Source organism: Ailuropoda melanoleuca, chromosome 8 (assembly GCF_002007445.2).
Source record: "Ailuropoda melanoleuca isolate Jingjing chromosome 8, ASM200744v2, whole genome shotgun sequence".
Classification (NCBI taxonomy): Eukaryota; Metazoa; Chordata; class Mammalia; order Carnivora; family Ursidae; genus Ailuropoda; species Ailuropoda melanoleuca.
In genome coordinates, this window is record NC_048225.1 from 73,730,725 (window position 1) to 73,752,386 (window position 21,662).

Below are 21,662 nucleotides of genomic sequence, written 5' to 3' on the forward strand. Positions count from 1 at the left end.
TTTTATTATGATATGTTAGTCACCATACAGTACATCATTAGCTTTTGATGTAGTGTTCCATGATTCATTGTCTGCGTATAACACCCAGTGCACCATGCAATACATGCCCTCCTTAAAAACCCATGACCGGCCTAGCCCATCCCCCCACTCCACTCCCCTCTGTAACCCTCAGTTTGTTTCCTGGAATCCATAGTCTCTCATGGTTCCTTTCCCCCTCTGTTCCCCCCCCACACTTCATTTTTCCCTCCCTTCTCCTAACGATCTCCCTGCTATTCCTTATGTTCCACAAATAAGTGAAACCATATGATAATTGTCTTCCTCTCCTTGACTTACTTCACTTAGTATAATCTCCTCCAGTTCAGTCCATGTTGATGCAAATGTCGGGTAATCATTCTTTCTGATGGCTGAGTAATATTCCATTTTATACATTTAGAATAATAAAATGAGTGGAACCACTATTACGACCCAATATCTCTTATCATTTATTTTATATAAAAGAATGTGGAGACAAGGAGGAGGAAGCATTGTATGAAAAGTCAGAATAAGACTCAAATCACTTGTTTTTGTCCCTTTAGACCACGGTGCCTCTTAAGATTATTTTTACAGGGTCTTCTTTTTGAATTAGATAAACTTCCTAAAATTAAGGGACATCCAATAGTATGCAGCGTTTAAAAATTTACCTCTTCCTTGAACTTAAACTCAAGTCCTGAATATTAACTGCCATGAAAATAAGAGGCCTTGTGGGAAATACAATATTCACAATAACAAGTAAGACTCAGTATTTGCTATCTGATTTTTGGTGTCCCAAATTAACCAGTGAAAGATACCTCAATCACATGCATTTGCAGTGTATGGATACAGATCCTCACACAACCTCCTTTGAACAAAACCGAATTATAAATGGGAAAAGCACTTTAAAAACATTAGAATAAGAATATTTACAAGAATATTAGTTACTTCAACAAAATATTACTAAGATAAAAACATTCTTATTTCCCTTTGGAGAAAATTTTCAAAGAAACAACTTCACCTAGTTTCAATAGAACTTTATATCATATAAATACATAACATCTCATAAAGATACCTGGATAATGTTCTGGTTCATGTATATACTCCATTTCCCCATTAGCAGAACACTCTAAACCAATTATGATTTGAGATATTTGTTTTACACTGAATAAACCATTTCAAGATGAATAAAAAATGATAAGCATTACTAAAAATGGCTCACAAGGCTAACTCTGAAATAATGTAGTTTTTCTTCCCAAACAGCCAATATGTTCATTATCTTAAGTAGACTCTGTTATTAATATCACAAGATTTAAATAGTAGTGACAGAGAGACTATCTTACTGAGAGTACCAGACAGAAGAAAGCACATCAACACCAATTACTCTGGGATATCCTGACATTACAGTATGATATTGCTACTGTCATTCAAATTCCTGATTTCTTAGGGAAAATGACACACCCACCCAGTGATGTTTTTACTTTTACCTCTAGAATTCCCCAAATCAAAAGAAAAAAATCTTAAGAGTAAATATATATTACCTAAAAATAAATTACATGTATAGTATTTTAAAGCACAATATAGGAGACATTAAGTCAGAAATGAGGGGTTTTTTTAAAGTTATTTTCCAAAGGGAAATATGGCCCACCTCACATAAGTGCACAACACTAGTGACCTCAACTATTTGTTACCAAATTCAATACTACATGATATTGTATGAGACTATAACTGATGATCAAAAGATATGTCTCCATGGGTTTATCTTATGAACAGTAGAGCTATAACATAACATGAATGGAGGAAGATAGCAGTTTTCAACCACATTTTTTAAAGTAAAATTAAACAAATAAAAGAAGGAAAACATATAAAAGAGAGACTTAAGAAATGGAAAACAGCTGTCACTGTTTTAATTAAATAATAACACATTTTAAAATTCTTCCATTTAAGAAAATGCGTAACTCTAAAATGAAGAAGCTTGTAAGATTAAGGTTCAGTAAGCTGTAACAGAAGGAAAACCCACTCTGGTTCCTCTAAATAAGGTCTAAAGGGACACCAGTACGCTGAACACAAAACAGATTTCACAATCAGTCCTGACTTTGTAGGACTAAATAAGACAAAGTCTCCGGCAGGTTCTCAGACCAGTGTATTTGTTCTTTTTAAGGAAGGTTGAAAGGAAAAGTCATAGAGAAGTGAGAAGGGAAATCTAGTCTCATTGGCAAGAACAGTAAACTTTATGCCAAAAAAAAAAGCCAAAACTCTGTCAAACTCTGTAGATGAGGAGACAGTCCACCAGCACAAGTATATCTAAGATAATTTTATAAAGAGGAGAAGGAAACTAATTTTGATCAAATACCTACTATGTTTTATTTTAAGGAACGATGTTTGGCTTATTATTTGTTTTCAAGAACGTATTTCATTGCCCTCTGGCCAACTCCTTTCAAATCTTATTTCTTCAGTCTCAGTCACATTTTGAGATGATTCTACCTGCATTTGTATCATTAAAGTAGATGTTAAATAATGCCATGGAGTTATACTGTAACTATTTGCTTTTAACTTTCTAAAGCATTTGGAGAGTCTTCCTCTCTGAGAATATTATAAACTTCATAGAGAATGTCCAAATATGTCAATATACCAGCAAATTTTTTTTTGCACTGTGGTATATTTTTGTTTTACAAATGAAACAATAAGATATTTTAAAAGCTGATCCAGTGGCTCTCAGAGATAAGAATGCCTCGATCATGGGTCTGACCCGCTGGCAACTGGCAGACTCGTGAAAACTTTCATGATTATAGATTATACCGAGATCTCCCAGATTTAAGATACACAAACTGTTTTCAGTACCACTGCTTTACATTTACTTTGATACTTACATTATACTCAGACACTACTCCTTTATAAACTTCATAAAACTCTTCAACATTAACTCGATCCATGTTGAACTGGATTGAAATAAAACAAAACATAACATAAGCCAACCACCAAAAGAACATAAAATGAACCACACTCAGCACTCAGCATTTATGATCTCTTGGATATATTTTCTTTACTTTAAAATATAAACCTTGCACAAATTAAGTACTCTGAAAAAGTGTTGTTAAAGATCAGCTCATCAGTAATAAATATGGGTAACATTGAGTACTTAATGTATCAAGCACTGTTCTAGGACCTGTACATGCATCATCTCACTTAATCTTCACAACAAACCCATAAGTTATGTAACGTGCAGGTTACATAACCTTCAGATTTGTGTTCCATCTCAAGCAATCTGACCCCACTGGTCACGCTCTTAACCACTACACTCTACCTCTCTCTGAATGAAACCTCATTCTCAACACACATGAAAAACTTACATACAATGTCATATTGTTTACTGATAAACTAGTGGCCCAAGAAATATTACTAATGAAAAGTACTTCAGATTTTGTAGCAGCCAAAAATAATATCCTTTTCCTCCCAAGCATTCAGAAAAATCCCGTCTGGTTCATAGTAAAGCATTTACACAAATTGTCTGGAAATCTAAATTCAAAAAGAATTACAAGAGTATGCTTATAAGATAAACCTATAAAGACTCTTATCCAGGCAGGATTCAAATTTAGTTAAAAATAAAATTGCATTAAGTTCTAGGGTCTCAAGAACTAAGACCTTAAATTTTTTAAAAATAGCCTCAGAATTAACAATTTTATTTTCTCCCCTACTTTGTTTCTTTATTGTCGCCAGAATTGAAGATCACTGAGAAATTTCTGCCTATCTGGGCAATAATTCAAGCTGGGAGGATTTATTCCATAGGAAATATAACTATTACAGGCAGTGAATTTTGTTTGATTTCAGTGTTTTATCCTACAGTCCCACAACTTGTTGTATTTTTAATATAACAAAATAATAGACTATATAATATTAAGTACTTATAATTTGCCCTGGAAATTCTACAAGGCATTGCCTAAGGTCATTTCATTTAATTCCTAAAATAATACATTGAGGCAAATAATAATGTTCCCACTGGCCAGGAGATCCATGGGTGTAGAGGGCAGCCAACCCACGATTCAGAAACAGAGCTTCCTGACACCAAAACTCAATGACTATGATTGCCACTAAACTACCATGCCTCCTCCATAGGTTCAATCAATCCTTTTCTTAATTATTATTCTTGTTTTCACCAAGCACCTCCTCTGGCCAACCATGCTAAGTTGCAGGCCTAGAGACAGATCAATGTTTAAATCTAAAATTTCTACAAAACACACATTTTTAAAGCAGGCTTTGGTCCTACAATCCTATGAATATATCACCAAGCTAATACTTTCAGAACGTTTTGGCCAACAATTTCTTTATAATCCTAGGTAAGATTCTTCAACTTTCTTACTAGTCTCCAAGTTTTGCCTGATGACTCTGCAAACTAGTCGATATTTCTGACCTAAAAGCGGGCATTCCTACCAATTAGGGACACAAAACTGTCAGAATCCCAGTTACTGACCTGACCCCTGATTTTGGATGATCCTAAGACTTCACAGAAATCAAAAACAGTTCCTTTTCAGGAAAAGAACACATAAATCATACTGGTAAGAAAAATCTCAGCTCCAAAGTCAGTATTTCATTATCAAAAAAGCATAAACTTGCTGGTCTTCACACCTTGTAAAACCCAAATTGTTTATCTGACTCCTGTAACAACTTGTACCCAATTTTTTGTCAAGTGCACTGGTAAGTACAGCACAAAGGTATGAGCTCTATAGACGTGGGTGTTGTTTCCTCAGTGAAGGGTTTCCTATAAATGCATCCACTAGGCAATTTTGAACAGTTGTAGGCTCTTTGGAGGTCAAGTGGTGTGACTGCCAACAGAAGCTGAAATATGCTAACTCCAAAGAAGGCTCTGAGGGAAAGTCCAGAAACCAGCAAAAGGCCCTGGTTAAGGGAAAAATCTCAACTGGTTCTTTTTCTCCACTCTATTCTTAGTCTCTAAACAACAAAGCTCAGTATTATCTACTCAACTTAATTCTATTTTTTGTTCGTAGGAACTAAATACATTGTTTCCATCTATAATTTATTTTGCAACCAAAGTCCCAGAAACTGTACAAACCTGTTTTATAACCATAAATTAGGTGTACCATTTGAATTTTAGTTCCCTCAGAGAAAAATTATATGGGTAAAATAATTTCAAAAACATTTTTTGATTATAAGGTTGTCAAGCTCAGGAACTATATCTTTTTATTTTTAATGTGTTGAGTTCACAAGTGCACAGAGAAAATTCAATATAAAACATTAAGAAATCTGTCAATAGATTATGAGTTATTGCAAACTACTTACCATCTGCATAGCTGAGATTTCAAAACCTGCATCCCGGATAGCCATGAGGATCTTTCCCAGCAGTCCTGAAAATACAGAACAAATGGGTGCAAAAATACAAAATTTCCAAGGGATTTTAGTTTCTTAGAAAGGCAAATTTTCTACCTCAAAGTACTTTGCTTACACTCTATATGGAGAAATCACATATTTCTTCAAGGGAAACTAAATCCCTAATATCAAGCATCACCAGTAATCATTTGACTCACTTAATAAGTGCTTCAGGAATATCAACAATGATCCTGAAGATTATGCAAAAAACCTTTAAGATACTATTTTGCCTTAAAGCCCCTGAAGTCTAGTGCTGTAGAGAATATGCAAATCAAACAACTGAAGCTAACATTACAAAAAAATGAAAGGCCAAAGCACTGGATATGAGGGGTGGCAGAAGCTTTAGGGGAAATGAGAGCGTGAATTGGTACTTAAAGCCTGTAGATAGATGGGATTATATGGGGACACATGTATTAAAGGACAGAAGGCACAGGTCTGAGAAAATGTGAGCATGTTCACATGACAGTAAGTAAGTCAGAGAAGAAGGAAAAAAAAAAAGAACAGCTAAAAAGGAAAAGAGACTTGATCCAAATTAATGAAGGCCTTGGATAGCAACATGAGGAATTTGGTCTTTATCCCACAGATCAGTGCTTTTTATAATAGGGCCCGTAGATTCTGGGAATGTGGGACTGATTTTGAGATTCCATTAGTTTAGTATAAAAATATTCTAAGCTTCTTTTCTTCAAGTCAGTTCTAAAATTCTCTCTCTCTCTCACACACACACACACACACGCACACGCACACACACCTCATATATTTTGGATGATCTGGATGCTTATTTGATACCCCAAATCACCAAGGAGTATGTACTTTTTTTTTTACTATCTTACCGCAGCCAGGTAGCACTATTATAATTGTAGCAAGTTGAAGAATGGGGGGAAAAAAAAAGACAATGACAGACCTATTTCTCAAGTGATATATTTGAACCAAGTGGAGGCCAAATGATACCAGAGCATGCTGTAGAAACAAAGGTTCCTCAGAAGTCTGAAGAGCAGAACAGGCCCATGCCGACTCAGAGCACTCTGTTCCATATCCATGACTTGGTGACAGAGTTTTATCAAACATCCTTTATCTTATCAATGTTGTTAAGTGAAATTTTATTCATTTCATAGTCTTGTTTGTAATGAATTTGTAAATTGCTTTAGTTATACAGTTGCATGTGCAAAGGTTTATATTTAGTTTTATATTTGGACATATTTAAGTTGCATTATAATTACAATAATTCACGTCAACACTGGGGGTCCATCAGAATATTTTTCCTCCAAAGGAAACACTGCCAAAAGAGACAGCCTCTGAAAACGTTGAGCAGAACACAGGACAAAATAGTGTTTTAGGAAGATTATTGATGTAATAATGACAGGCAAGCTGGTCTGAAAAAGGGGAATAAAAGAAAAACAAAGGCTTTTGAAACCATCTAGCAGGCTCACTGGACTTGGATGGCAGCACTAGAGAAAGAAGTAAGGAATATAAGACATTTCCAAACAAGAACTAATAGAACTAAACTGGATGCAGAATGTGAAGATGAAGGAATACAGGTTGACTGAAAGATGGATAGAATCTCTCAGAAGAAAACAACTAATAAAAACAAATTGATTAATCTCTTGGGGAAGATCATCAAGATGGCATGACTGCCAGTTGACCGGGGAGCTGGACCCAGGCACTGGAGGGCTCCCCACCACCTTCCCTGCCCTTGGAATGTGGGTTCCGTTTGCCTTTCCCACTCCCAGAGGCTGCTCCAAGGACACAGCCTTGAGATAATGATGCATGGTACTGTACAGTATGTGTGACAGAACCCAGTTAAGACCTCTAGAGAAAGTTTTAAGATGGCAGGTGGGTGCAGGAGTCCACTTGCCTTGCTGTTGCCCAAGACAAGCCCTGTATGTAAGTTTCCTTGCTTATTAATGCAGCCACCTACCAACCTGTAGTGGCCTTCCTGTTTCTTCAGTCTTTCCCTGCCCTCTGAGTTCAGGGCCCAGTTTCAGATTACACTCAGAAAGCTTCTAAGGAGGTTATGAACCAACAATTAAGGAAAAAGACAGTGAATTATTTTGAACGTAGAAACAGAATTTTAAAAGAGAACACTGATCAGTATTTGAGAAGAGAGCACAGCCAATGGCTAAAAGAAGATTGATGAATGAGTGAATAAACTCCCTACACAAAATAGGTGATAAGGGACTGCATTCCAATAGCTACACAGGCAGAGGGCTATAATGAGGTGTGCAGACAGGCAGAGCCGAAATGATGAGAACAGAGGTCTGCTTGTTTGACAAAAAGAAGAGGAAAAGCAAAATAAAAAAAAAAAAAAAACGAAAAACAAAAATAAAACCTGTTAGGAATGAGTTTTGAGAAAATATCTAAAGTTGAAACTAAGAATGAAAATGAATAAAGAAAGATACATGAAGAGAAATGTACAGGAAAAGAAAGAAGAAAAATATTACAGTAGTATCACCATATCAAACAGAGGGGAAAATTCTTAGAACAGAGGGACAGTCAAGAATTAAAGGAGATTCTAAGGATAGACTGTATGGTGACTAACATAATAAAAAATTATTATTAAAAAAAAAGAATTAAAGGAGATTAAGGACCGTGGGAGTGGAGATAAAACCTTCGGCATAAGCAGGATGGTATGTTGACATTAAAGACATTTAAAAAGGCTGTAGCAACAGAGAGGTAGGAAAAAGAAGTTAGATAGCCCACTAAACATCTGTACCAAAGACTCAGATGATAATGGGTATGAGAATCTTAACCAAAATTCCAAGTCTTTAATCAACAGGAAAAAATATTAGGAAAGAAAGAAGTAGATTAAGAATTCCTGAGGACTGAACTCTTTAATATGAATTTATACCATTTAGTCCTTAAAGCAACACTCAAACAGAGGCTACTATTCCACTATGAAGATGAGAATATATCAGGTTTTAGAGGACAGATAACCTGCCTGAAATCATAAAGTAGTATATCTCCAAATCTGTCTTTCTACAAGTCTAGTAAGAAAAAATAAATGCGTATGTGAAAGCCAGGTATGTAAAATTCACTGGACACTATAACTCCCTAAGGCAAGGACCATGATCATTTTAGTTCTCATTGTATCTCCAGTGTCTAGCATAGTTCTGCCATGTAGTAGGTGTTTAACAAATACTGTGTACTGAATTAAGAAATAACCAAAGAGACATGCAATCATAGCTTTGCTTGATGCAAACTCAGGCAACTCCAAGGATCTTCAGAGCACAATTTGAAAATACTAGCAAATTACAAGGAGTAACTGAAGTTAGAGAGAGGGAAAAGGATTATTTAAAAATGTTGGCTTGGTGGTCTGAGAAAAAAAAGTTCATACTTCATGCCATATACAAACAGTAATTCAAAATGAATTTAAGGTAAAAGTGAAAGAAAAAAAAATGGTTAGAGAAATATATTGGCGGCTATTTTCTTCTCATGATAAAGGTAGCCTTTTTAAATATAAAAGGAAAAAAAAAGAGTTCTGTTTTTGCTATGGTTGAGTAGCTCCTATTGGAATAGCCTTCCCTCAGAAAAAAACATAAAAACACAACCACCTGGAGGCACTGAGCGGGTTCCCTGTTTTTTGCAGTGGTCAACTTGAGGGAAAGCCACAGTCTGCACTAAAACTCTGACTGAAAGCCCACAGAATTAGCAAACTGAAAGAACTAGAAGGCAAGGTGTAGGCAACCACGGACACTGGAAAGTGAGTAGACAATCCCAGATAAAAGAAAATCCAGAGAGAAAAGTCTGACTTGTGCATATAAACGTTGCTCAAATCTTGGGAAAATTAAAGCATTCATATATGGAGCAGACTCCAAGAAACCCAGCTAAGATTAAATGAACTGAACAGAGTTTTGAGTTACTACCCAACAAAGTGAAAACAGAGATTGATTGCCTGATCAATTCAGCAAGTTTACTGGTTGCATTTAAAATACCAATATATCTTTGAAGAAGATGACAAGATCTAGAATTTTCTAATATCTCATTCACAATATTCAGGATATGATCCAAAATTATTTGACATATGAGGACACAGAAAAACATGACCTACCCCTAAGACAAAAGAGAATCAATGAAGACCAACCTCAGATGACCCAGATGTTACAATTAAAAAAAAAAAAAAGATTTTAAAGTAACTGTTATAACTGCTTAAAGAATAAAAGAAAAATATACTCAAAATACATGAAAAGATAGGAAATCTCAACAGGGATTAAGAACTGTAAAAAGAATCAAATGAGAAATACATCTGAACTACAAAATTCAGAGTAGAGACTTAGCAGAAAAAATTTCAACATAGAATGAGTCAAACAATCTGAAGACAGACCAACAGAAATCATCCCATTTGAAGAAAGGATAGACAATTTTTGAAAAACAATGAACAGAATAGCAGGATGAAACAATACCAAGAAGTCTAATATACATGTAATAGGAGTCTAAAATAAGACAGAAAATATTTAGAGATCTAATGGCTGAATTTTTTCCAAATTTGTTGATCTACTGAATCTAAATTTATGCTTTTTACCAATCACAAGCAGATTTTTTTTAAATAAAGAAAACAACCAGGCACATCATTGTCCAGCTGCTAATAATCAAAAATAAACTCTTGAGAGCAGCCAGAGAAAATGACTCATTGTATATAGGGAATAACAATTTCAATGACTGCTGACTTCTCATAAGAAAAAGGGAGGCCAGTAGACAGCTGAACATTTTTAATGTGCTAAAAGAAAAACAAACTGTCAACTTGAAATTCTATGCCTAGCACTTCAAGAATCATGGTAAAATAAAGACACTTTGAGATAAAAGAACACTAAAGGAATTTGTTTTCACCAAACTCATACTTCAAGAAATGTTAATGGAAGTTATTTAAGTTGAAGGAAAATGAAACAAGATTAAAAATAGGATCTTCAGGAGAAATGATGAGCATAATTAAAGGTAAATATGTGGGTAAATACAAAAGACTATTTTTTCCTCTTAATTTCTCTAAAATACATATGCATGATTAAAGCAAAAATTTTAACATTGTTTTGTAGGTTTTAAAATGCATGTGAATGTAATACATTTCAGAAATATAACATAAACCAGGTAAAGGGAGAAAATGGACCTTTACAACTGAAAAATTTCCACATTTTATGTGAAGTAGTATAACATCAACACATTTTAAATAGACTGAAAATGCAGGATGTATACTTTAATCCTTACAAGAGTGGTTTTCAAAAAATAGTCCTCAAATAAGCCACATCGACATTACCCAGGAACTTGTTAGAAGTGCAAATTCTCAGGACCAACACTCGACCCAATGAATCAGAATCTCAGTGAGTGGAGACCAGAAATCATTGCTTTAATAGACCCTCCATGTGATTCTGTTATACACTGAAATTTGAGACCCAAAGTCCTTGCATAACCACTAAAAAAAAAAAGAAACAAACAAAAAGAAAGAGAGAAAAGATTTATTTTATTTATTTATTTGAGAGAGTGAGAGAAAGCATGAGCTGGGGAGAGAAAGAAAGGGACAAGCAGACTCCCCCCTGAGCAGGGAGCCCAATGCAGGGCTCGATCCCAGGACACTGGGATCACAACCTGAGCCAGCAGATGCTTAACTCACTGAGCCACCCAGGTGCCCCAAGAAAAAAAAGACTTATATTTAAAAGGCCCATGAATAAATTAAAATGGGATTCTTAGAAATATCAATTAATCCAAAAGAAGAAAGGATAAAGATCAAAAAGGGGGGGGGGGGAATAGAAAACAAATAATAAAATAGTAAACCTAAAACCAATCATATCAATAATTACATTAAATGTTAGTGAACTAAAAATATCCATTTAAGGCAGAGATTTTAGATGTACTAACAAAATAAGATCCAATTATATGCTATCAACAGAAAACCACTTTTAAATATAAAGGCACAGGTAGGTTGAAAATAAATGATGGAAAAAGATACCATGTAAACAATAGGTACAACAAAGCTGGAATGGTTATATTAATTTCAGATAAAGGAGAATTTATAATGTCCTAAGAAGATAAATGTCATAAGAGGCATTCAGAAGACAGTACTTTAGACAGAGAGCTGGAACAAGATGGATGTTCAAGACAAACAGAGCACTGAGCAAAGGTATGAGGATATAAAGCAGGCACGGTTCTTCTGGTGGAGGGGAAATCTGACAGGAGAGAAGGCAGGGGAGGTGGCAGAAGCCATATGACAGAAGGACTTATAGACCATATGTAGAGGTTTGGGTTTTAACCAATAGGCCAGGAGTTCTCACAACTTTTGGTCTCATGGACACTTGAGCTTTTAGAAATTATTAAAGACTCTAAAAAGCTTATATTTATATAGGTTATATCTACCTATATTTATTTGCTATAAATGAACAAATTTAAGAAAAAAACTAAGAAAATTCTTAAATATGTATTAATTTAAATATAACAAAAATTCTTTACATGGTGACATAACATTTTGTGAGAAAAATGACTTCATTTTCCAAAAAAAAAAAAATAAGAAGAGTCGCATTGTTTTACATTTTCAAAAATCTCCTTAATGTCTAACTCAATAAAAAGCAGCTGTGTTCTTACAACTGTCTCAGCTTTCAATCTGCTGCTATGCGTTGTTTTGGTTAAAGTATATTTAGTTAGAAAATAGTGAAGTTATTTTAATAGCCTTTAATATAAACGTATACATTCTTCTTTATTTGACATACAGTATTTTCTTAAAAGCTCACTGCAACACATAATTTCAAACTTCTACCAATGAATTTTTTTTTTTACTTTATTACATTAAAATCCACTGGTCTATTGCATAATTTGAAAGAATCTTTTACCCATGCATGATTTTGTAATATCACATATTGATCATTTGGAAACTATTAGTTCACTGAGTTATGCGGATCTTCCAAATGCTGACTATTTTCATTACATCAGGAAAAAAGAAATCACATTTGTTAACATCACCACCAATTTCATCAGAATAGTCTGTAAGTTATGAGGAAACTGTCAAGCTTAAGGTGGTAAATACAGTTTTGCAAGATCCTAATTATGATTTTCATTTACCATTCTACCTTCTTAAGGATTTTTATCTTTGGCAACAACTTTTGCCAGTTGTCATTTCTTTGAAATAACAGGCCTATTTATTTCAAGAAAAATTCACACCAAATACCCAAGTTTGAATAACCATACTTTGTCAGTCATTCTTTAAAGCAAACATGACATTCCATGGAGAAGCGCTCTAGTTGAGCTCACAACTCAAACAACTATATAAGTACTTTTCCTAAAGATCACATTATATTTCAGCATGGAGCAAAAGTGTTTTATATATACTTCCCATTTCTTCACACACAATATCAAAAAGACATATACTTGAAGGTCAAGAATTAATAAAACTAATAATTTTCACTGCTTCATCAAGGACATTCTAAAACGAAAGCAGACTTTTTCCCTGCAAGCACACGATAGTTAAAAATACAGTGACTACTAGTACACAGCACAGTTTGCTACCACTACTTCGTCTTGCTAAGGTGCCAGCAGTTTTATCTACCATTGGTTTTGCACCATTAGTGCAAATGTCACCACAGTTTAAAAGGCAAATAAACTGATTTTTATGAAAATAGATTTCATCTCACGGGTACCTCAGAGGGTCTTATTTGTTATAATAAAGAAAACACTTTACATGATTACATAAGAATCCTGATCTAAATATGGAAGCAGTATTAAGCCCCATGCATTGATCAGTACCAAGAGAAACCAACCATCTACACCTATCATAAATCTATAATCACAGTAAACCATGCCCGTGAAATGTACCACTTGAACAGAATAATTCTATTCACAGATAAACTAATAAAAAAGATAGTTCAAGTAACATTGCCATTCTGCCAAGAACAGTCAGATGTGAGTCAAAGATACTGCTTTTTTTATATTCAGTTGGTTCTGTGTGGAGGCAGGATAGAGAGGCATTTAAGAAACCTGTTCTGTGTTTAACAGCTTGAAACAACAAACTGTCAATAACCATATGTCCTTTACTTTGTTCTAGATAGAAAATGTTCAGATGACTGAACAAATAACAATAACTATGTAAATGAAGTAGCAAAAAGAAAAAAGTAAAATTGCACTCCATGAAGCAAACAAGTTCAAAAGGGTCAAACAAAGCAGACTGCTTTTTTTATTTGGCTGGTATTTGCATAGCTAATTTGTTTTTTAATGGTTTGCTTATGACTCCATGAATGCTCTTAAATTTTTTGAATGTCAAATCACCTCTCCATCTCCACTCTCAGTGCCTTAGTTCACATCCTTATACCTTTCACTTGGATTGTTCAAAAGCCTCTTAATAATTGGCCAGGCTGTATGCAATCATCAATATTAGACATCTATTGCTTTGTTTTTCTAAAAACTCTAGCTTCTCCTGGAATTTGAAGCCCCTATCCTCTTTTAGAAAAACTGATCTCACCAGTCATTTGATTAGAAAGGGAGCTGCCTGCCATCTTCCTACACTACTCTATGACCATGGTCTCAGTACGTAGTCAAGAGGTGGCAGCAGACCTTTTAGCACTCTGCTAGGGCCAGAGTAATTCACATAGGGATGGGCCTATGTTCATAAGTATGTGAGCCCTGCACTCCTGGCAACTGTCCCTCTCTCCCAACGTGGTGAGCAAAGCTTATTTAACAGCATGAAGCTGACAGTCAAGAGAAGCAAATATAAAATCCAGAGAGAAGAGTGATGCTGGCCAAATCTCTGTTTAGAGTCCTCCCTAAGCCTAGTCCAGTCTCTGCCCTTCTTCCAGCAGAACAGTTAAATGAGAGGGAATTCGGGGATTCGAGCTAGGATTCCATCAGCTGCGCTAACAGTGTCCTCATTAGACCACCTTACTTACATAAGAGAGGATATACTGCAGCCTGAGCAAGAAAGGTGGTAGTAGGAAGGGCGGAAAAAGAGGAAACAGTTAAAAAAAAAAAAAAGTGTGGTATTCCAATGTGTGATAAAAGAGGATTTGTAAACAACAACAAATATCCTGGAAAAAAATCCTAAGCATAGGGGCACCTGGGTGGCACAGCGGTTAAGCATCTGCCTTCAGCTCAGGGCGTGATCCCGGTGTTATGGGATCGAGCCCCACATCAGGCTCTTCTGCTCTGAGCCTGCTTCTTCCTCTCCCACTCCCCCTGCTTGTGCTCACTCTCTCCCAGGCGGTCTCTATCTCTGTCGAATAAATAAATCTTTAAAAAAAAAATCCTAGGCATGGCCAAATGATCAGTAAGTGGGATTAGAAGATGATCCCTCCCTCTGTCCACAAAGTTCATAAAATGATCATGGTTGGAAAGTATAAGAGAAGAAACTGATAATATAATATTCAGGTACATTGATGTTCAAATAGTATTTTTAGAAATAGTAGACTTATCTATTCAAATTAAAACTGGCTTGTACCAAATAGGGAAACAAAAATGCAAGGCAATTGAACAAAATAGGCAGTTTAACACCAATTGGTATCAGTAAGCAAAAAGGCAGAGCAAAAATTTTCATGCTACATTTTCATATTAAATCACATGACACAGTGGGTACCACTTGGAAGAAAACAAACTGGCACCAGGCTTATATGATCCAGGATGGATGCACAGGTGCCAGATAAAGTAACCCAGGTCACCAAAGCAGGTATAATGAGGGACAGATATAACGAGGGGCTAACATAATTTCCAAGACTTATCTGGGTATGGAAGCAGCAACATTATGAGTCTTGGGAATTGGGACAAGCTTCTCCCAAGAATTACTGTGAAAATCCAGCTTGAATATAAAATGGAAACAAATAAAGATGGGAGTTTTTCAGTTTTAAATAACTACGTAAGTTGTATATAGTTTTGAGAATCTATTGCTTCTCCTTCTGATCTGGTATCTGATCAGGGTCCACAAATCAATGTTAGCAGATTTGCCTTGATTTGGCTCTGTTACCGATCATCATCACCCCTACAAGGAAGGGGTGATGAGTATTGTTCAAAACAGTCCAGAGTTAAAAATGAGTTATTCTCTCTCTCCTTATAGCTGCCAAGGAGGGGTAAAACCTCTCACAGTATGGCATAGAAGAGGAAGATTATCAACACCTACACATGAGATATTTGGCCACGGGCTAAGTATCAGTTTGCTCTCCAGGCCACAGATGTTTACATTTTGGGAAATAATCCAGTTTGGAAAGCTCTCTCCTGGCCTATCTCAGTTTAATCTCGATATGGTCTCAGTTTCTTTCCTCATTTGCAAAAAGTGTAGTTCCTCCCTCGTAGAGATGTTATGAGGATTAAATGTGTCTTTATATGTAAAATTCCTAGACCAGCCAGTGGCACACAACAGCACTGTTAGGTAATGTTAGCAGTCGTAGATAATAACTGTCATAAGTGAATTAGTATAAATTCAGCTGAATACTTAGCTTTGCTTAAAGAATTAGCATGAATCTAATTTTAGCAGTTCTGTTGAAATGCAAGCATTTTATACCTCCCATTTCACAAGAAACACTGTGCCTCCACGACATCTCAAGGAGGTTGATGCTAGTGTCCAGGTCATTACACCTAATGAGATGGCTGCACTGATGGATGAGAAATACATAACCAGGGTCACAGCAAAACCAGCTATAGGCACAACAGAGCCTGACAGACACACTGATTCTCAAGAGAAGAAAAGCCACTGTTGTAGATGCCAGCAGTACCTGGCAAACACAGTGATTCATGCTAACAGTAGATCAGAGCAAGAAAAGAAGGGAGGAGGAGGTCCTCACATGGCAGCTAACATGTGCTCTCTCTTCCACTATCTCTCTTCCACTGTTCCTTCTTTTTCCATCCTTCCTACCACAACTTTTCTTTCTCAGGCTGCAGTATATCCTCTTTTATGTAAGTAAAGTGGTCTAATAAGGACACTATTAGCACAGCTGATAGAAACCCAGCTTAAATCTCCTGATTCTGATATAGTGAACAAAATCAAAATTGCCAAAGGGGTAGCAGTATTAACAATGAACAAAATAAAGGTCAGGGGAAAAAATATCATAGGATATTTTAAAAAGTGAAATTAAAATATCACAAATCTATATGCACAGAATATATGACACATCATTTATAAAGAAAAATATCAGAAGTAAAGGAGAGATAAATAGAAACATAGCATTCTCAAATTTTTGCAGACTCAATAAAAATATTAAAAATAGAAGATTTTTATACAAATTAAGCATATTCTAAACATCCCACCAATGTAACTATAATAAATAAAAATTATATGGGCCATTTTATTTGACTAACATATAATAAAATGAGAAAAATTCCAGAAAAGTCAATAACAACAAAATTTGAAATCTTGGGAATTTATAAGTACTCTCCTTAAGAATGATTGGAACAATGTTGACTAACACAAGAACAAATATCTGAGTAACAAATCAGAAGAAACCTACCAAATCAAACAATAACTTTAAGGAGTTAGAATACAATGAAGCAGATAATCTTACATACACATCACTATGGAAGTGCTTGATACCCTTTTTCTGGAAGATAAATTGGGGCTTATCAAAAAATTTAAAATTTTATCATTTGATATAAAAACTGCATCTCTTGAAATTATTCTAAGGATAAATAAGAGATCCACAAGGATTTACACAGGAAAAAACTAATCACAGAAGTATTAATAATAACATTTTAAAATTTCTAAATAATAAAGCAAGGAAAAGGTAAAGAGGAGTACATTCCTACAACTATCATTCAGACTTTAAAATTATGTTTTCAAAGATTATTTAATTTTACAGAAGAAAATTCAAAATACAGTGTTAGGTTAAAATGCAATATAAACTTATATAAATAGGATAATTCCTATTTGCTTAATGAAAATAGTATTACCTTAATACCAAAAGCAGACAAAGTATAAAAAAATATATAACTACATATCAATAACCCTCATGAATATAGTTGTAAAAATACTGAACAAAATATTGGCAAATCGAATTCAGCAATATACAAAAAGAACTACACATCATGACATCATGACCAAGTGAGGTTTATTTCAGGAATGCAAGCCTGGTTCACTGTAAAAAAAAAAAAAATTAATCAATGTGATCTGCTATATTAACAGGCTTAAGGAAAAAAAAAATCACATGATCAACAGATCCAGAAAAAAAAATGTGAAAAAATTCAACACCTATTTGTGATCAAAACTCTCGGAAAAAATAGTAATAGAAGGGAATTTCCTGAACTTCATAAAGAGTATCTACAAAAAAATTAAAGCTAATCTTATGCCTAATGGTAAAAGGCAAGATTGCCCATTCTCATTGTTCTTATTTTTAATATAGTGTCAGAAGTTCAAGCCAGAACTGAACATAATAATAAAAATAATAATAATAAAGTTATTTGAACATCAAAAAAAGAAGTTCAAGCCAGTAAATAAAGCAAGAAAAGGCATACAGATCAGAAAGAAAGAGACTGTCTAACTGTCCCTACTTGCATTAGACAGATTGTCTATACAGATAATCGAAAAACTACAAAAAATATTGTAGAACTGACTTCAGCAAGATTGCAAGATACAAGATAAACATACAAAACTCAACTGTATATCTACATATTAGCAACAAATATGTGGACATTGAAATTGAAACTACAATGCCATTTATAGTCACTCAAAAAGAAAAAAATTACTAGGCATAAATCTAACAAAACATGTACAGGACTTGTTATGAAAAGTACACAACACTGGATAGAAATCCTAAATAAATGGAGTAATATAGTGTCCATGATTTAGAAGACTTAACACAGTAACGATGTCAATTCTCCTCAAATTGATAAATAGATTTAGTGCAATTCCTATCATCTCCCAACTATTTATAACTACTGTATAGCTATAGTAATCAAGACTGTGTAGGACTGGCAGAGCAACAGACATATAGATCAATGGAACAGAATCAAAAACCCAGAAATGGATCCACACAAATATGATTTTTGACAAAGACATAAAAGCAATTCAATGGAGATGAGATAGCCTTTTCCACAAACCCAGTGACATGACTGTACAAGGAAAGTTAGAAAATATAGTCTCTGACAAGATAGTCACTTATCAGAAGCAAGTCTACATGGTGGAAGGGTAACACAAATTTGGGAGAGGACAGTTAGTCTTCTTTCCTGTATGTATTGTATGTGCTATTCCCATTATTTCATGTAATCCTCACAACAGCCCTATGAGGCAAGTACTATTATCTTCATTTTATAGATTTTTTATCCAAGGGAAAAACAACATGCCCTAGAATAATAGCTAGTAAGAGACAGAACTGAATTTAAACCCAGTTCTGCTAGCCTTAGAATCTTGATTATGTCATACAATAAAATAATCAAAATATTTAATTGGCTTGTACATATCATTCAATTAAATAGTTAATGTATATTGAAGGAGCTCAGAACATGCCGCTCCAAAATACATTGCTCTGGTGTATTGACTATTTTGAGTTAAAGACATTCAAGTGTCTCAGCAAATACAAGAAAAATACTCTGACCTCCCTTCTCTGAAAAGCAGAAGATGAAATTCTCATATGAAAAATATCCTCCCCATACCAATAGGAAAGCAACATTTTTATCATTAAGGATGAGAAGTTGAAGCTGAGAATTCTATACAAATAGACCTTGTGAAAATCATTCTTCTCTTCCTTCGGCCATCCCACACAGCTCAGTCACCTCCACAATTGGCAGAACTGCCTCTCTTTGTTCAACCTAATATAAAAGCAAGTAGATTTTCTCTATTTCTTTAGGTCATCATTCCTTATGAAGGCTCCTGTGTCATGTAAAACTTGTATTAAATAAATTTGTATGCTGTCTCCTGTTGATATATCTTACGCCAATTTAATTCTCATGCTCACCCCCCAAAAAACTCTAAGATGGTAAAGGTAAAAGTCTGCATCCCCTACAATATGCAAAAATATACATTATTTATATGTACACAACTTATCATTTTTGATCTTCTGAATATATACTACAAAATCAAAAAAAGAAGAATATAAAATATGTATCTAGTAAATTCTGAAATGTTTGCAGGATCATCACCCAGTTTATTGATTATTCAGAGTTCAAGGTTCCCTTCCTTCTAAACCATTTTGATGCTTATCAAAATTTGAAGGAAAAAGAGAAACAATAATCACTTTACTATTTATTAGTAGTGCTAGAAAACTTTTATAGAGAGAAAATCATTAAGAGAAAAGTTGTTAACAAGGCAGATGAACAATATTCCTCAAAGGTATAACAAAACTGGTTTCATAGTTAATAATACAGTAGTTTCGATTTGCTAAAATTCTCTGCATCAAAAAATATTTCCTGTGGAAATAACTTATTCTGATAGTATGGTCTTTCCTGGAATCTTCATACTCTCCCTCGATATCATAATATTTGTACTCTATAGTAACCTATACACCTGGAAGCAAACTTGCAGCCAAGAAGCATGCCTCTATTCTGTGGGATAACTTGAAAAACACCTTTACCACGAATGTTTAGCCTACTCCAGGCAATAAGATATAAATAGATGAAAACAAAACGTTACTCATAGAAACAAGAGCCCATGAAAAGGACACTCTGATGATCAAAACTACATACAAAACTGAACTTTAAAGAAGCAGCCAGGCTTGTGCAAGACAATTCACTGTAGTGTGGATGCTACACTCCACGGTACAGATACCAAATACAGGTGGTGAGAAATGAAACTGAAAGATAGAAAAATGTCAATGAAGAAGTCTTGCATTTTACTTGGGTAAGAACTTGTGAAAGAAAAGTTTTAATCCTGACATAGCCAAGAGTGCATAAACTAAAAAAAAAACTGATATATAAATAGATGATATTGAATATTAATAACCATTTTAAATCAAATTGGAGGAATTTGATTTCTTTTACAATTTAAATCAAGTGAAATAAAATTAAAAAGTATTTTAACCAAAAAAAAAAAAAAAAGGGCTAGTTTGCCTTTAAAATGTGATTAGTGTAAAAGCCAAATCAGAGCTAGAGATTGTAAGAGTCTAGATTAATTTTCAATGCGGAAATACAAAAGAAATCACAAGCATTACTCAATTCAACAGAAGGAACTTAACACTAATCCTAGCAGACATGCATAACAAATATCCTGGGGCATAAAAACCAGGTGGAAAAGCTTTCCGTTTCCTAGACAGCAATATGTTTCTGGGCAATACCACTTCACTAATAATCTGCCAGTAATTTTTAATCAGAAGAGAAGATATACCTGCAAACTAGTTTGACTGCAAATGTGTTATGACTTTCTGCCTTCTGGTAAGGAAAAATACTGAAGAATCTCTTTAAATCAACTGCAAATAAGAGTGTGTTTAGCAGGACTGTTTAAGCGAGAACTAGTAAGGCTTTTAGGTCTTAAAGGATCTCAAATTATTCCATTGGCTGATCATAAAATCTATTCTAGTAGGAAGTAGGCTTAATAAAAAATAGATCTAATTCATCCACTAGCATTTCTGATTCTCCACTTACACCACACACCCAGATCTAAAATACACATTTATCCTTACCAATGTCCCAAGAACCATAATCTGTAAATTCCTTATAAGGCAATAAAAAGAATAACCAATGTAGCTTTACAGATGTACCCGCAATATGGTAACTCAGTGTATTTAAAATTCATAATGCAATTAAGTGAGTAGAAAATAGTAAAAGCAGGCTCCATACCAACTTAGGAACAACAGAGAAGATGCACAGGATCTGAGATTTCCAGGAAAAGACAGTCAAGAACCCCTCCTTGCTGGGAAGACAAGGATAGGCTCAGTGCAGCAAAAGAAGCCAAGAACAGCTATCATGGTTGAAATAAGCAAGGGCAGTCCAAGAAAAACAAAAATAGAGTACCGGGTAGATAGACCAGAAACTGAAAATTTTGTAATATTAGGCAAATAGGTCATGAGAAGTCCCAGTCAATGCCAGGTTACTACAGAAAACAAGTCAATCACACAGCCACAAAGCAATACTGTTTCTACACCACAGGACCCTGCCAGCTTCAATATAGGGTGAGAGCCTAATTTTGAAAGAGGCAGTCCCTCTTGTGGAGGGTAGAAAAAGCACAATCCCATTAGAAGTAGACTTCATGTTTTTAGGAGATTTACATGAATTATACAAGTGCTATACATGTTATAACTCATCCATGGAAATCTCTTAATCTTCCAGGCAAATATAATGAAAAAGACTGAAAAAGTAACTCAAACCATGGTTGCATTAGCTCCAACATGAACAAAACAAAGTAAATAAATCTTTTCCCTTTCTTTTTTGTTAAGATTTTATTTATTTATTTGAAAGAG

The 21,662-nt window shown here is 34.6% G+C and overlaps 1 protein-coding gene across 4 annotated transcripts in view; it reads right to left on the bottom strand.

Annotated features, from left to right (window-relative positions):
• The window catches only part of NME7 (NME/NM23 family member 7), a 249,377-nt gene that overhangs the window by 135,010 nt on the left and 92,705 nt on the right, over window positions 1-21,662 (bottom strand). For all 4 annotated transcript variants that reach the window (XM_002918573.4, XM_034666697.1, XM_034666696.1 and 1 more), the window contains 2 exons: window positions 5,305-5,369; window positions 2,880-2,948 (listed from right to left, as the gene is read on the bottom strand). In XM_002918573.4, the coding sequence (XP_002918619.1) occupies window positions 2,880-2,948; window positions 5,305-5,369 (134 nt within the window). The remainder of the gene's footprint in view (window positions 1-2,879; window positions 2,949-5,304; window positions 5,370-21,662) is intronic.